This window comes from Podarcis pityusensis (genome assembly GCF_964106645.2).
Source record: "Podarcis pityusensis genome assembly, chromosome: 9".
NCBI lineage: Eukaryota > Metazoa > Chordata > Lepidosauria > Squamata > Lacertidae > Podarcis > Podarcis pityusensis.
In genome coordinates this window covers 20,480,329-20,497,282 of record NC_138034.1, presented here as the reverse complement: position 1 = coordinate 20,497,282, position 16,954 = coordinate 20,480,329, and the positions used below count along the sequence as shown (strand labels likewise).

The window sequence follows — 16,954 nt, the reverse complement described above, 5'->3', positions numbered from 1 at the left end:
GGAGGAGAGTGGGGGGCGGGGCGACTTCAGCTCTCAGCCAATCGGGCTGACGTTGGCGGCGGCTCCCGCCAATGGATGCCGAGCAGCGATGACGCGGGGGGAGGGCGCTCGCGACTGCAAGGAACGGTTTCCTGTTCCCTCAGGAGGAGGAGGAGGAAGGTTGGCGGCCTGAGGGGAGTTTGTTGTGGCGGGTGGCGAGCGAGGCCGGGAGTGGGAAGAGCGGCGCCGGCGGAGCAGGGAAGGAAGGGCCCGGTCTCGCTCTGCCCTGCTCGGTGCGCGAAGCGGAGGATGAATTGGCTCTTCCCGCTTTCCAAAGCCGGCAGCGGTGGCGGGGCCGCCGCCTCCTCGTCGCCCTCGCCCTCGTCGGCCGGTGGAACCGCGCTGCCGCCGACTCTCACCAGCCTCCAGCAGCAGAAGCAGCGGCAGATCGAGTCTCTGCGGAGCGCCCACGCCGCGTGAGTGACGCGCTGCCTGGGGGGGGGGGGATGGGGTGTCAGAGAGAGAGAGAAGGGGGGGGGGGAGAGAAACAAATTGGCCAGTTTATTTCCCAACCCCTTTCTCAGAACTGGAGTTACAAACTTCGGCTGTGGGTAGAGAGCCGGATGTTTATCCGGCTGACAATGTTTACAGGGAATGCCTGTCGGATAAGGATCTAGACCGCAACGCGACGGTTAGTAATTATTATTGCTCTGAATCGATAGAGGAGCTTATTCCAGCTTCTCCGTACAGTTGAGAGATCAGGTGGTTTTGTTGTTGTTGAAACGCGAGCGAAAAAGTGTTTAGTCCGAAGGTGGTGGGTGACTGACGGCTCTGTAAGACCGTGAAGCGAAATCCGGAGGAGAGAGCCAAAGTTGTGAAAAGACAGGCAAAGGTGCGATAGTGGGTGCGGCGCTGATACTAATACTAATACTCGCCGCAGTCCTGAATATAAAAATAAATGGCTTAGTCATTACAGTGGTACCTCGGGTTAAGTACTTAATTCGTTCCGGAGGTCCGTTCTTAACCTGAAGCACCACTTTAGCTAATGGGGCCTCCTGCTGCTGCCGCGCCGCCGGAGCACGATTTCTGTTCTCATCCTGAAGCAAAGTTCTTAACCCGAGGTACTATTTCTGGGTTAGCGGAATCTGTAACCTGAAGCGTATGTAACCCGAGGTACCACTGTATTGCACATGCAACCCAGAGAGAGAGGAGTACGTAGTGGCGTCTGTGGCAACCAAATTTGCTGGCAGGCAGTGTTTGGGAATGAGGTCAAGAGAGGAGATCCTGGCCCACCAATCCTAATTAACTATTGTAAAAGGTAAAGGGACCACTGACCATTAGGTCCAGTCGTGGCCGACTCTGGGGTTGCGGCACTCATCTCGCTTTATTGGCCGAGGGAGCCAGCATACAGCTTCTGGGTCATGTGGCCAGCATGACTAAGCCGCTTCTGGCGAACCAGAGCAGCGCACGGAAACACCGATTACCTTCCCACCAGAGCAGTACCTATTTATCTACTTGCACTTTGACATGCTTTCAAACTGCTAGGTTGGCAGGAGCAGGGACCGAGCAACGGGAGGTCACCCCATCGCGGGGATTCGAACCGCCGACCTTCTGATCAGCAAGCCCAAGGCTCTGTGATTTAACCCACAGCGCCACCCGCGTCCCTTTAATTAACTATTGTACAGGGGTGTAAAGTGCTCCAGATAGCTTTCTGGTACCAAACGAAAAAAGCTGGAGGCACCAGACTTCCTTCAAAGCCCATTCCACATAGGAGCTCAAGTTTCAATCATTTTCCTGCATTGCCTTGGTTTGGACTACATGTTCCTTGGGTCCCTTCCAGCTGTAAGGTTCTATGAATTACCCTAAGATAGATTTTAGCTTAACTCTCCCATTAAAATCATTTGAACTTCAAAATGTTTAACTTTCCGGTATCATTAAAAGCTTGATGATTTTCATTGTTCCTGTGACCCTTGGTAAATACCTACATTTCTTTTAACAGTATAGCTGAAATACAAAAAGATGTGGAGTATCGATTGCCATTTACTGTAAACAACCTGACAATAAATATTAACATGTAAGTACTGTGTGATCTGCTTATATGTCACTTTAAATGTTTAAGCTGTGCTTAGCAATTTGGGAAAACAATCCTCTATTAAAGATTGGTCAGATTTGCACACCTTGGGGCTGAGATGAGCAAAAACACAATTGGCCTGTTGTTTTATTTAGCAACCCAGGACCTGAAAGCACTTTTTAATCATAGTTCATTTAAATTCATTTTATTGGTTTTGCAGAACTGTAGTAAAAGGTAAAGGGACCCCTGACCGTTAGGTCCACTCGTGGCCGACTCTGGGGTTGCGGCACTCATCTCGCTTTATTGGCCGAGGGAGCCAGCGTACAGCTTCCGGGTCATGTGGCCAGCATGACTAAGCTGCTTCTGGCGAACCAGAGCAGCGCACGGAAACACCGTTTACCTTCCCGCCGGAGCAGTACCTATTTATCTACTTGCACTTTGACGTGCTTTCAAACTGCTAGGTTGGCAGGAGCAGGGACCGAGCAACGGGAGCTCACCCCGTTGCGGGGATTCGAACCACCGACCTTCTGATCGGCAAGTCCTATGCTCTGTGGTTTAACCCACAGCGCCACCCGCGTCGCTTTTCAGAACTGTAGTAGTTAAGTGCAAAGTAAAGGTTTACACTCTGCTCCTCTTGCATGTGAGGATAAAAGAGTGTGTGCAAGCCTGAAGAGCTCACCACAGCTCATGCATATTCACCTTAAAGAACAAGACAGTTGGCCAAGTGTACCTGTACCATTCATTCTGCTTGCACACAGGGGAGCAATGAGCTTGGGACTGATTGAGTGTATACAGTGACCTTTTTGATAGTTTGCTGATTTGTGGACAGAGGATGAAGACCTTTGACTAGCTTGCTTTGGCCTATGGACTGTGGTTTTTTTGTATTTGTTGAAATTAACATTTGTTATAATTTTAGTATACTTTAAATGATAAATGTTACTATTGTCCGTAGAGTAGTAAGAGTAGTAATTATAAGGAAGGAAGTTGCCTTCATTGCCAATGCAAACCGTATGATATGAAGAGTATTCAAATAGAGATTTTTTTAAAAAACAAACAAACCCAGATATCTTATTTACATGAAAGTGATGGTAATATATTTTGGTGTTCACAGATTGCTTCCTCCTCAGTTTCCTCAGGAAAAACCAGTCATCAGTGTTTTCCCTCCAATACGGCATCATTTAATGGACAAACAAGGAGTGTATGTGGCCTGCCCATTAATAAGCAATGTATGTACAATTGTATCATTTTCCTTGAAAATTTAAGGGACTCGATGGCCCTTGTGGTCTCTTCCAACTCTATGATTCAAATAAACTGTACATGTCTTTTCCAGGATACATAGGTGGCAGCAATTATATTCTATTGCAAAAAAAGTTTTCAAAGAAATGCACTTACTGAAATATAAAAGTATGTGCTCTATGTAGAAAAAGAAAGATTTTTTTATGATTAGTTTTTGAACTAGAAGCCATAGCATTTTAGATGTTTTTCCAGAGTTTATTTCAGGGTGTGTGTGTTTTTTAAAAAATCCCGTATATGTATTCTGCAGAGCTCATGATCCATTATTTCAATACCTAGCACCTCAGTTTGTATTTAATCATGGAAACAATTCAGCTCCTGTGCAGATTGAGGCCTCTGTATTGACAGCCCCTGGGGCCAGATAATGCGTAACAGTGGCACCTGTATCGACCTCCTGGTGTCAGTGTAAATGACTTGCCTTGTATATCATGCTTTAATTCTGCAAATTAAATACAGCGTTTTAATCTCTTAACAGTTCACAATGCACTCAGACCTTGGAAAAATAGTTCAAAGTGTACTTGATGAATTTTGGAAGAATCCTCCAGTTTTGGCTCCCAGCTCAACATCATTTCCATAGTAAGTGTAAACAGAGAAAATAAGGGTGATAATTGCAAACAAGCTGGATACATAATTTAGTAGTGTTCTTAAAGCTTCCCTTACACTTGAGTTGATAAGCTATGGGCCCAATTTGGATATCACGGCCAAACAATTGTATCTCCTCTATCCACCCTGCACATTTTGTTACTGTTCCTCCCTCACCGGTTCATAATTAGTATAATTTGCAGTAATAGCCAAACTGGACAAATTGCCAGAAACATGTTTTGCCTCCAGGCTAGAATTGGAAACCACAGTTTGACTACTTTGGGTGTCACAGCAAACTATAACTATTTTTATTTAAGATAAAACGGTTAGTTCTGGATCTGTCTCAACTTAGAAATATGCTTAGGAATGCTTGTAAAGGATACAGATCAATTATAGCATGAGTAGCTATCCTGTGACACAGGTGCAACACATGGCAACAATGGGCAGGAGTTCATGAGAGTAGGATGGTCCATTGCCGTAGCTACTGTATAGAGCATGGCTTATCTGTGACCTCCCAGATGCTGTTTGGCTTTTGCTCCCATAAGCTCAAGTTAGCATGGCCATTGTTCAGTGATGGTGGAAGATGTACTCCAACAACATCTGGAGGACCATAGGTTAGCCACTCTGGTAAAGAGCCAGGCCTACCCCATCTACCACCTCCAGAACTTTCTGACTCGGCAGAGTCGAAGTTCAAATAACTGTGATAGAGTGCACTAGAGTGATGCTGTCTCATCCTTGCCTTGTGTCTTGTGCCAAGAAGATCGACTAACTTTGAATTAATGTTTCATAACAACAACAAAAATCTCTATAAAGGATTTCGTTAATGTTTTACATTAAATAACTGTCACCACTTTCACATACCCAGAGGGGCTTCAAGGTTGCGTTTCTCTAACAGCAACCCTCCTCTCTCGGTGCTGCATTGCAAATCTGTTATGAAATGAGGGGGCTTTGAAAGGTAATCTGTAATATGGCTGGGGGGGGGGCATGTCTGCTTTTCTACAGTAGGGCGGGGAGCTAAAAAAAAATGCCACCCCCTAGGCACAAAGCAGTTGGGCATGCCTAAAGTCATTGATTCAATCTAAGTCTTGGTGTGCCAACAGCTAACTGCTTGGGCCAAAATGCATTGACAGCTGGGCCACTTGTGGGTTATTAGAGTGAATCATTGTGACGTATTTGACAAGATACTTTCCTTATACTTCAGCAATCCTTTCCTTTGAGTTAGTAGTGAAAACACTCCAGAAACTGTAGCTGGTGGTAAACTGTTTCCCTCCTTTTTTCCGTAGCCTTTACAACAAACCAGCTGGAATTCCTCCCTATGCTCAGAACTTTCCATTTCTTTCTCCATACCTACCACAAGAAACAAATAGGTCTATAACATCTGTGCCACTTGCAGAATCACTTTCTTCTGGCTACGCTGCAGACAGACCTGCGGCTCCTTCCTTTGGCATGATATCAGATCTGCCATTACCTGTTCCAACAGCAGAAACCATATCACAGGTGTGTATGTCTGGTGATAGCTATAATTCAAACTTTTTATGCGCCTGCTAATCCCAACCACAGATCATATAAAAGGATTTGGGGTGTTTGAGCAGAAATATAACTTAAAGTGCTTTATGATGTTGATAGATAGCTTGATCTAGTCACTCTAAAGATTTCACTGAAAAAAATTCAGGGACAGAAAAGGCTGCCATATGTCCAGATTGACTCCATGCATAAAATAGCCCCCAACTCCAATTGTATTGCCCACGTAAACCAGACAACAATATAGTGTTCCACCTATATAAGAGCAAGAGAAACATTTTGTCCTCATGCTAGAGGTTTCTCAAACTGTTACTCCATATAACTCAAACAAGTGTATTTCACACCTCCCAAATGTGAGCCCCAAAGTCATCAGCCAGTTAAGATTATATCAGAAAGTTGTATCCAACGTTAGTATATACTGAGAAGGCCCACTAAAATTAATGAACGTAATATTAAGGGGCATAAGTAACATTAATTTTAGTGGCTGAGTAGAGCTTAGTCGGATACAACCCAGTATCTCATTCCTCACACCAGTGTTGTTGTCTTAAGACAGTTTAAATATGCACTATGTCCATGTACAATCCAAAGAACTATGGGTGGGAGTCATGTAAGGAGTCAGAATTGCTGTTTCATAGTTGATTGGGGGTCAGGACAGAACAGCCAGAGGGAGGATTGCGACGTTGGAAGAACGCAATGGAGTTATTCCCAATGATCTGAAAAACAATATTTTTATCAATTGAGCATATGCTCAGTCTGATTATCCTTCAACCTACATATTGGAAAAAGAATGTTTTTAAAAAAATATAAAACACATCTTCCTACATCTTATCTCTAACTTGTGTGGTATAAGTTCATAGAGCGCTCCCGAGTACAAAATCTGTGTCATAGAGGCTTAGATAGATTTTTGTTGTTGCTTCATTATTAGAGTTTGTGTCCAATGGATTATTCTATACTGGTGAATTAGATTGAGTCTTCTTTTCATATTATAGTTATACAGGAAATAATTTTCTGTTGCTTTACAAATCTGCTAGTCATGATCTATTTTCAGGGGGGAAATACCATTCATTGTCATACCTTCTTGATAAACTTTTCAGGGGAGCCCAAATGGATTCAGTTACAAAATGCCTGATGTACCTGATGCATTTCCAGAACTATTGGAACTTAGGTAAAAATATTTATATCATTAGAAATGTATTATTGTTAATGTGCAAACCAGCTCCACTCATAGCTAGATCTGCACCTAAAAAACTGCCTTTGGAGAAACTAAAAGCAGTTCTTTCATGTTCTTAGAAAAACTTGAAATTCTTAGAAAAACTCAAGCGAAGTACTTCCAGTTGTGAAACACTGGCACGTGAAAATGATCCATCAGTGGCTATAATCAGATTAGTTGTACAGTGATTCCCCCAGAACACAGGATATTGCAACAAGTGGGTTGAAGAGGTTTCTGCAGGCTGAAAAGAATAGGAGCACTCTGTCGTCCATCTCAGTGGAGCCAAAACGCTTCTTAGTAGCACAAGCAGTTACCTCAAGGTCATGTTCTCTCAGAAGTGTTCATATCCTGGAGGAAAACAAAATATTCTAGTCATCTTCACCTGGGTGTTTCAGCTGAAAAAATTGCAGCACCAGGTTCATAAAATGAAATTGCATGCAACGTATCTTCAGTAAGGTGAGGAATGAGAGGTTTAGGACTTAGAACCTAAGAGGTACTTGAGGCTTAGATTCCACTTCTTGGATAAAAATGTTTAGGTGATCTTAAACGTGGGTGTGTTTCTTTTGAAATGCAGCATATCACAGCTGACAGACATGAATGAGCAAGAAGATGTCCTGCTGGAACAATTTGTTAATCTGCCCCAGTTGAAGCAAGTCATTAACGACAAGGATGATTTAGTGAAAAGTATTGAAGAGCTGGCAAGTAAGACTTCAGAATACTTGTAATTTAAAGAGTAACGTGAGAGTAAACGGTAACCTTCTAAAATTGAACAGTGGGTTTACTTTGCAGAAAAAAACCTCTTATTGGAACCAAGTTTGGAGACGAAAAGACAAGCAGTGTTGGATAAAGTAAGTGAAGGGGAATTATTTCTGGAGCTTGGAAAGAAAATATTTGAGTTTGATTGTCAAGACATTCTTTTCTTGTAGTATGAACAGCTTACTCAGTTGAAGGCTACATTCGAAAAGAAGATGCAACGGCAGCATGAACTGGGTGAGGTAAGCTGTGTCCCTCTTGCATATCAAAAGGGAGTGCTTTTTCCCAGTGCGTAGTTAATGTACGGATTTCACTATCACAGGATGTAGTGATAGCTTCTAGCTTAGGTCTGTTCCAGGCCTCTTTCACATTTATATCCGAAGGTGGAGCTCAAAGAAACATAAGTGGGTATTGCCCCATTTTATCTTTACAGGAACCCTATAAAGTAGGTTAAAGATTGGAAGGTTGCGCCTGATCCCGTGATCTTCCATGCACTACAATGAGGTGGGAGAGTCGTGAGATAGTAGGCTGTACTATTTCAGTTTAGGTAAATGTTCCCCTAAGGCTGCAATCCAGACCTCCAATCTGCCGGATAGGGCAGGGGACCTAGACTGCCATAATGTGGAGCTGGGTTTTGCCTGCTCTGGCCTTGTACCCTGGCCTGCAAAAGCAGCAGAGCTATAAATGCAGCGGTTGCTATGTCGCATCCGTCTTGCCCATCTGCTATCTAGCCTGGGTTAGGATTGGTCTGTAAGACCCACCAATTAAGGGGAATAAACTGTTACAGCAGAGACTGCTATAATTTAGGTAGGAGTTGTGGTCCAGCAACATCTTGAGAAACCACAGGTCTACAGTGTTCAAAACTCCGATTGTTCTAGGCGCATTTTGCAACCGGGAATTTCATTAGTGTGAGCTGTTTCCCAACTCTGGGCGCAGTACTGCACCTAGGATTTCAGATTAAAACAGCAGAGTAGAAGAAAAGGAGGACCTTTTTTTACCTCCCCACTTCCAGCTGCTCTCTGAAGACGGGAGAAGAGACCCTCTTAAAAATATTAGGGGGGTGGGCAGGGGAAGGACTAGACCATGTGAAAAATGAACATCATATTTTAGCTGCAGTTCATTAATTTTCAGTTTGTATTCTTGTTATAAAAAAGCACGCCTAGACATTCCATTGTTGGCTTAAGGTGCCATTTAGCTCTTAGTGTTCATATCTGTTTCTAACAATGGTCTCCTACCTCTGACCAGCTTACATTTCTTTCTGGGAATCATAATGTCTGCATGTAGTTTTTGAGCTGTATAAACAGAAAAGCTAATAGTTCAGTTTTTCCTTAATATTTCTAAATTAGAACTAAGTATAGCCATACTTATTAGATTTATATGTCTTCAGGCCCTTCACAAAACCTTTTCCCCCCTAGAGTGGCTTTGCAGTATTAAAGCAGAATACAGTCAGAACAATCAATTTACCAACAATACATCACCACTTATTTCATTTTGCAATCGGAATCTTTTTGTCACCCAGCATTTTCCAATTTTGCTTAGAGTTGTAGTGCAAGTGCTCTGCAGGCAAGACTGAAAGTAGCAGCTCACGAAGCTGAGGAAGAGTCTGACACTATTGCAGAAGACTTTCTGGAAGGGAAAACGGAAATAGATGACTTTCTTAGTAGCTTCATGGAGAAGAGAACAGTATGTGAAATTCCCTTACATTTTAAAACGAATTATGTTTTGCATAACTTAAATCTTAAAAAATAGAATGAAAATGTCCAGCAGAGAAGCTGTTATGGGATAGAAAATGATTCTCTTCAGCAGTTTTGAAAAATAGGCTTTTGTTCTTTTTTGAATTGTATAGTAGAACTGTGTTGCTATCTTGTGTAGAGAGATTATCCTCGAGCCTTCCTGCATTTCACTACAAGCTCTTGTCCAAGTAGCTCACCAATTTGTGGCATAATCTTTGCGACATCCTCAGTACTTTTAATGCTCAGTGTGGTGTACTATGCAAGGCTGTGCTTAGATTTGCTAAATATCCTCAAATAAATTGTTTTAAATATTGGAATGCAAAAAAGGACAGCTAATTTCTAAAGCCTGCTTTCTAAAGCAATCACTACAGGAAGATACAATACTCAGAAGTAAGCCTCCATGACTCCAGAGAGACTTAATGGACTTACTCCCAGGTAAATGGGTTTAGGATGGCAGCCTAAATTACATATAATTCACACCATGAAACAGCAATTGAAAATATATATATCAAGTTCCATTAGCACAAAAATTACTGCCTGTGCTGTTAGTGCAACAGGACTTCCTCTCCCTCTCTTCTCCTGCTCCCCAAATCTGTTCTGGTATTCCCCCAATACTCCAGAGGAAATGGGGGGGGGGGCATGCATGAGAGAGAGAAGAAGTAGAGGAAGTCTGTTCGCACAGGCACAAATTCTTGGGCTAATGGGGTGTGATTCCACCAAAATTAAGCATCTTTAGTTTGTTGATTCATGGAAAAGAACTAAATTATCCCACCGAAGTCAATGAGATTTAAAAGTTCTGTAGAAATTGCTTACATTGGCCAATAATGGCAAATATTACTTGGTGGTTAGAGGCTTCTATGGTTGAAGAATGTACAGCTTTTATTTTTGTTCCATATCAATCAGGGAAACTGTAAGTCATGTGCAGCTAATAAAAGTAGTGCCCCAAAATATGTCCCATACTTGAAGCCAAAAGCCAGCTAGTGGAATGTGGTTTGTTTTCCTGTTGATTTTCACAGTAAAATGATCAAATGCAATGTGACTGGTTAGCAAATTATGCTCCAAGATAAAAAAATGTGAGTTGATTCATGTCATGTGGCCCATAAACCTGAAAAAAGCATGCTATACAGAGCATGTGGCTATAGATGAATGCTCACTTGTGTTTCTCTTTTAGGTTTGCCACTGTAGAAGAGCCAAAGAAGAAAAGCTTCAACAGGCAATAGCAATGCGCATTCAGTTTCATGCTCCGTTATAGGTATGTTCACACAATATTCAGACTTGAGTTGCCTTTTCTTTTTAAATGTTACTTATACTTTTCAGATTCATACATTCCACTGATGTTACAGTCATTGACATTTCAAAACTTGACTTCCTTCCCCCCTCTTTCTGCGGTTCCTTAAATTTATTTTTACTATCCTATGCATATCCTAATTAAGTTAATTTGCTCATTTATTCATCTAAATATATACTCTTATGAAACTGCAGGTTATTACAATAATCCTGCCAATGTTTTTATCTCTTTACAATTTATCTGTAAATATCCAATAAACCGTTTCCATTGTTTTGTAAAAAGTTTGTTATCTTGATTTCTTGGTTCTTCCAGTAAGTTTAGCCATTTCTGCATATTCCATAGGTTTTTGTATCCATTCTTCCTTTGCTGGGACTTCTGCTTCTTTCCATTTTGGGGCGAGTAACATTCTTGCCACTGTAGTCGCATACATGAATATGTTTCTATGCAGTTTAGGTAGCTCTGTCCCTGTAATTCCCAAGAGAAGCTCACTTTTCTGCCATCCTCACTTTTCTGGGTCTTAAGCTTGTCTTGAATTAAGCTAATGAAATGTTCAAATTCCAGGAATTCCCAGTATAGCTGAATGGAGTTTTGCATTCCATGGCTGTTTGATTCCAGCTTTTCTTTTTTCTTTTCTTATGACATAATGCAGGAGGCAATAGGAAGCTTTCTACCCTGGATTAATTAGAAGCCCGCCTTTGCGAAGCTATGTTTGTGTACAGTGAGAAATGACTGACTGTAGTTATGTTTGTGTTCACAGGTTTTCCAGCTAAATAGAATTTCTGAGGCGAGTGAATGAATCCAGCAAAGCACATTTTCATATAGCTGTTATTTTGCAAATAAGCATTTCATCACCGTTGTTGCGTTTATAGAAGAGACTGTATACAGAACTGGGATGATGATGGTGATTATTATTTTGGGACAAATTAGGAAGTCTTTCTATTCTCATTTCATCCGAGAAATCCTCCTATTGCAGTGTTTGCACTAAATATTTCTTGTCATTATTATTGATAATCCTTATCATATTTAAGTTCCTACTTCTCTCTCCACCTACTTTATAGATTAAATATTTAAACATGTAATTTTGACTAGATTTTTAAATTTTATACAACATAATTCATAACTTTTGTATTAAACATTTGCTGTTTTGGGGTGGGGCAGGGGATGTAGAAATGTTGGTTACTTAAAAGTAAGTTGCAAAGTGTGTGAAGCAAAACTCGTATGTTAAGTCCTCTTTACAAAAAAGAATTCTGTTTCTTGAAATCCAGTTTTCAACCATTTTTATGTTGAAAGCAGCACACTACATTGCTATTGAAATTAAGTGGTGTGGCAGGTAAAAGGCTAGGAGACTTGAAAATGGCCTTGCGCCCTATTGAGGAGATGCACACAGTTAGCTGCTTGTGGGATCAGGTCTTCATTCTAGAGGAAGAGTCATTTCCCAGCTTCTAGCACCACATGAGAAGGGCAAGAGTATGGGTAGATCTTTCAGCTGCTCTATTTTTGCCCTTGGATGTGTGGAAATCGCTGAAGGGATTTTATCCTGCATATATAATACAAACACATACCAAGGTTTGGAGAGAAGGTTGGTTAGACCAGCGCTGTGGCCTACCTGAGTGAGGAATCAATTCAAGCAGGAAGTAGAATCATCTGAAAGAATAGAGCCCAAGCTTTCTTTGGAGCTAAAATTCAAGATATAGTGATTCACCAAAACCAAAGAATTTTGTTGTCATATAGAAACATGTTAGATTATTGTTTACCTCATGGTGCTGTAGCTCTTGCAAGGAACTCAACTTCACCAACCTTACATTCTTTAACCCTATTTTTTTCCTACACAATTACAAAAAAATGGTAATTTAACAGATAATTCCAAGTGTATATATCTCTTGTTCTCCCCCCTCGCCGGTGTCACTCAACTTTGTTAAAAGAAGTTAAACTTCCTTTTCTTGGGTGGCTGCAAGGACTTTTTCAAAAAGTTTCTGGTACTGATATTTGCATCTATAAACCAGCATTTCAGATCTCACAAGTGAAAAACAGCTGTAGAGTTCAGCGTTACAATACCTTAACGGGCTCTTCTTGGCATCATTGAGTCTTGAACTGAAAATAAAACAAGCTTGGTGGAAAAACATACTATTGCTACATTTGTCATTTAGACGACATTACCAACTTGCTTGCTTGCTTGCCCTCTGAAGCTTGGTTCCTTTTCCTTAAAACATGCCCTTTGGGGCATAAGATTTTAGGGGCATTTTGAAAGAAACCAGCTTTGGGTAATACTGAACTAAGCTATAGAGTCTCCACCCCCATCATTCAGCCCGGATACAGAGGTCCAGCTCCGAGGGCTTTCTGGTGGTTCCCTCCCTGCGAGAAGTGAGGTTACAGGGAATCAGGCAGAGGGCCTTCTCGGTAGTGGCACCCGCCCTGTGGAACGCCTCCCATCAGATGTCAAGGAGATAAACAACTACCTGACTTTTAGAAGACATCTGAAGGCAGCCCTGTTTAGGGACGTTTTTAATGTTTGATGTTTGAAATATTCTGTTGGGAACTGCCCAGAGTGGCTGGGGAAACCCAACCAGATGGGTGGGGTATAAATAATAAATAATTATTATTATTGAAATTAACAGATTAAGTTTTATTACCTTTTATTTACTGTGGTATATACATATACCATTGGGGCTATTGCAAAACGATGGGTGTATCAGCATGCTGAAGGGAGCACTGAGGTTTGCAGGGAGAGCAGGAAGACAGAAAGCAACTTTATCTGCAAAGTAGGTCAATGAGGACTGAGTAGCCATGAAATGCTGTTTATGGTAGAAGTGAAATTGAGAGGAAAGCACTATATGGAAGGAATGGCTCTCTGAAAGCCAAAATAGGAGCATTTTTGTTAGGAGGAAAGGTATGCTGTAACATCCTGTGTGTCCCATCAGTTGTACACTTCTTTAAATCTGAAATTATATTTATCTTGGAATATATCAGTCGTTTTTGGTTTCCTCCTGGTCAATGGTGGACATATCAATTAAAATCAGTCTCTAATATTATTGAGCAGAACCATGCCATGCCATACCTAAGCTTTGGTTCTCCTTTAAACTTAACAGCATGTAGAGATGGAGCTTGAATTGGCACTTAAATAGCTTTACAGCTAAGAGTGGAGAGTTTGGACATAAAGCATGCAGGTAAGACAAAATTTGCATGCTGCCTATTAATAGTCCAAAAGTTCTTAGCAGTTTGTCCAGGGTGCAAAAACAGATTATAGACCCACCTCAAATTTTACATTTCTCAGGATGCATTAGGGTTTTAAAATTATATCTCTGCACCCCAACAGTGAGTCATTTGAGCACACGACAGTGGAATAGTCAACCCCTTCGATCCACCCATTGGGGGGAGTTTAGTTCAAAAAGGTTTTAAGTCCACTGAACAAGTGCAGAGGAGTGGGGCTAGATTCCCCCTTACTTAAGCAGCTGGTGGCAGGGTTAAGTCTTGAAAGAGTTGAGCAGTGCACGCCTCTGGATTGCGGATTCAAAGAAATTGATGAAAGCACAAACATTTATTCTAAAAGAATATCTTGAATTTTCCAAAATTATAATAATCCTAAATATAAACAATAGAGTATAATAATTGTGCGTCCTTATGTATTTATTATTTAAATAACCTTCATTCAGGTAGTATAATGCAGCATTAAGACGATACAAAAACAAAACAAGCCATAAGGTCTTAAATCAAGAGTTCAGGGATCCCAAGCAAAACCACCAGGAGTTGAGCGGCAAAACTGGACATTAAAATATGCTGCACAAATTTTACTAAGTGTTTTTCATATTTCAAACTCCTATATTTCTAGAAATACAGACAAAATGATATAGTATACAGTGTTACACTTGTTTTAAGTTCAATTCCCAGATTTCACCTTCCCACCATCCGTATTTCATATGTGATTCCACAAACATGGCGGCTTCCATGCTTTCCAAGTTTTGAAAGAAACCATTCTTCATTCCTATCCAGAAAAATCGTTAAGAATGTACATCAGGTATTCTTACGCATATGTTTTAGAAAGATGTACGATTCTAAAGTGTGGAGCTGATTTCAAAACATGGAATGTTTAAAACCAATGTGAGTCATCTTTCAAGTTTCTGAATGTTGCTAGATGTGTTGCATCCCTACCAGGTTTTTATCACTGAAGGCTGGGGCTATGAGTTTTGGGGACAGTGTTTGCTCCCAAAATTATGTCCCTTGTCCTACCCACTCCCCGCCCACTCCAGGAGTGAGCTACAGCCATTACATTTACATAAGAAAAAGTGGCAGGAATCTACTCAGGGTCCGTGACTGCTGGGTTTTCTGCTACTAGTAACCAAAATCGCTTAGTTTAACCAAACCCAACTAATCTGGATTATTGCAGTCCATTTACCTTATTGCAGCTCCATATACCTTAATAGGAACTATTTTGAATCAAGCCCCCTCCTGTTTGCATTGTCGCACCCTCTTTGCCTGCATGACCACACCTTGAGTTCCTTTCCTGTTTTGTCGCTAGACTAAAACCAGGGTTTGACTGTTGTACGTACACATGATAGCTAATCCAATATAAACTCTTGTTTCTGTAACATAATCAGGACATGCACAGGAAGGACGTCTTGTTGCACAGGCAGAGTTCAACTTGCGGAGCATTGAATACAGCCCAGTATCTTCCAAACTAGAAGTCAAAGATAGGCCTCAAGTACAGGGGTCCCATTAAGCAGCAATCATCTTCGAATCCCCCCACCCCCAAAATGATATAAAAGCAGAGCTCTCAGAGACAGAAGTCTAGCAAAAGACATCAATCCCCATAAACAGCCTCTCTGCATTTACCTGGATTCACATCCCTTGTTGTCTCAGTGCTACAAACCCAACCAGAATGGACAGGGCATCTTTTATTATGCATGGGCATGTGACTTTGCATCCTTGATCGTGAAGCTGTTGTTACACATGGCTATACCTGGAACTAAAACTGGATCAGGGTCACGGTATTTAAGGAAACGTCTCCCTTAGAGGAAAGCAAAGAGAAGGCCCTTTGTTGATTTGAGATACAACTTCATCTTTGTTTTCTTCCTCTCCTGCAAAACGAAGGGGCAGGAAAGATTGGGGCTTCTGGGCCTGCTTGGCACAAGCTTGTGGTCCTCAGGGTTTGTGGTCCTCAGCAGTACAGCCTTGCTTCAGTACTCCCCATCTGTAACACAGGGAAGTAAGTGTTTTCTAAATACTTGGTCCTTTTAAGAATCTGCAGCAAGTGACTGGTATGCTGTCTGTGCCTAGACTCGTCTTCTCATCACCTGCACAGGTTGGAGCTGGTGGCAGTTGTAATCCAAATTATCTGGAGGGCACCAGTTTGAGGAAGGCTGGAATAAATCCAGGAACATGGGAATGATTTTTTTTACTATTTTAACTATAACTTTCTGAACGGATGAAGTAATGCTCTTCAAGAAGTTTTGTTCAGCTGTATCCATAAAGTGCAAGCTGTTATTTTCCAGGAATGGTGAGGGCAGGTCTTTGTTTTGTTTTGGCATGGCTTGCATCAACATGTTTTCTCGAAGCTTCTTTGGAACGGTACTGCTGTCGACCAACTAAACACTAACCTAGAATTCTAAGTTAAATAGAAATTGTCCGTTCTGTATGGCTCTGTCAGTTATTAAAGGAAGATGAAGCAAGCCCATAAATACATGACGGTTCTTAAATAGGAGAAGCTAAATATAAGAGGTTATTTTTCCAGTTAAGATTCTAGCTTACAACTATGTTACATCTGGACCTTAAGTGCACAACTCTATTTCTTTGGACTTTTCTCTCTTTCAACATGCAGTCATTTGTCACCTACTGGCTGGCTGTCGTTTCAGACAGTAAGACAAACAGCTTCGTCCGAATCACGGTCTTTGGTGCTATCCTCGCTGGGCAAACATCCCCCTCCACTTGGGGACCGGCAGCTCATGTCCTCCACACCTGACTCCTGATCACTGTTGGCAGAGAGATCTGGATCGGAGCTTTTCAGGTTATCTTGCGTAAGAATCAGGGCCGAGTCTTCTTCATCTCCCTGTGATGGACTCCGGGAGGAGAAGGATTTCAGATTGCCTGTGTAATCCTGGGGAGTGTTGGCGATGCTGTCATTGGAAGTAGAATGTCCAAAGTCGTTGCTTCCATTTCGTTGTTTTTGCTTTATCTCACCATTATTCAACGGCCCGCTTGTAAGCTTGGCCAATCTCTACAAGACAAGAAACAGTTCATTCCTCGTTTTTCTATCTTTCAAAACATATATATCCCGCTCTTCAGCAAGAAAAACTCCCAGAATTACTCACATATCGATAAAAATGACACAGTTCCTTCCCTGGCACCTCACAAAAGGAAAAGGGGACAGCAAGGGAAGAGGAAATATACATCCCATATTAACATCATTATTATTTCGTATTATGCTTACTATTTCTCAAGGGCTATCAAGGCCTTAAAATAAAGGAAACAAAACAGCAACCAGTCCATTTCCATCTTAACTGGTCAAAAAGGATGGGAAGGGGAAGAGTAAA

At 41.5% G+C, this 16,954-nt stretch overlaps 2 protein-coding genes across 2 annotated transcripts in view; one reads left to right on the top strand and one right to left on the bottom strand.

Moving 5' to 3' along the window:
• The first annotated feature begins 124 nt into the window (after positions 1 to 124).
• On the top strand, positions 125 to 12,552 carry VPS37A (VPS37A subunit of ESCRT-I). Its single transcript, XM_081020073.1, has 12 exons — positions 125 to 455; positions 1,979 to 2,053; positions 3,162 to 3,276; positions 3,819 to 3,919; positions 5,209 to 5,422; positions 6,541 to 6,611; positions 7,231 to 7,358; positions 7,446 to 7,504; positions 7,583 to 7,651; positions 8,949 to 9,092; positions 10,314 to 10,394; positions 11,188 to 12,552. Exons 1-11 carry the CDS (start codon positions 289 to 291, stop codon positions 10,392 to 10,394), a joined length of 1,224 nt encoding a protein of 407 aa, XP_080876199.1. The 5' UTR covers positions 125 to 288; the 3' UTR covers positions 11,188 to 12,552.
• The window catches only part of MTMR7 (myotubularin related protein 7), a 40,737-nt gene continuing 35,750 nt past the window's right edge, over positions 11,968 to 16,954 (bottom strand). Inside the window, exon 14 of the mRNA XM_081019990.1 lies at positions 11,968 to 16,638. Coding sequence (XP_080876116.1) covers positions 16,273 to 16,638 — 366 coding nt within the window. The 3' untranslated portion in view covers positions 11,968 to 16,272. The remainder of the gene's footprint in view (positions 16,639 to 16,954) is intronic.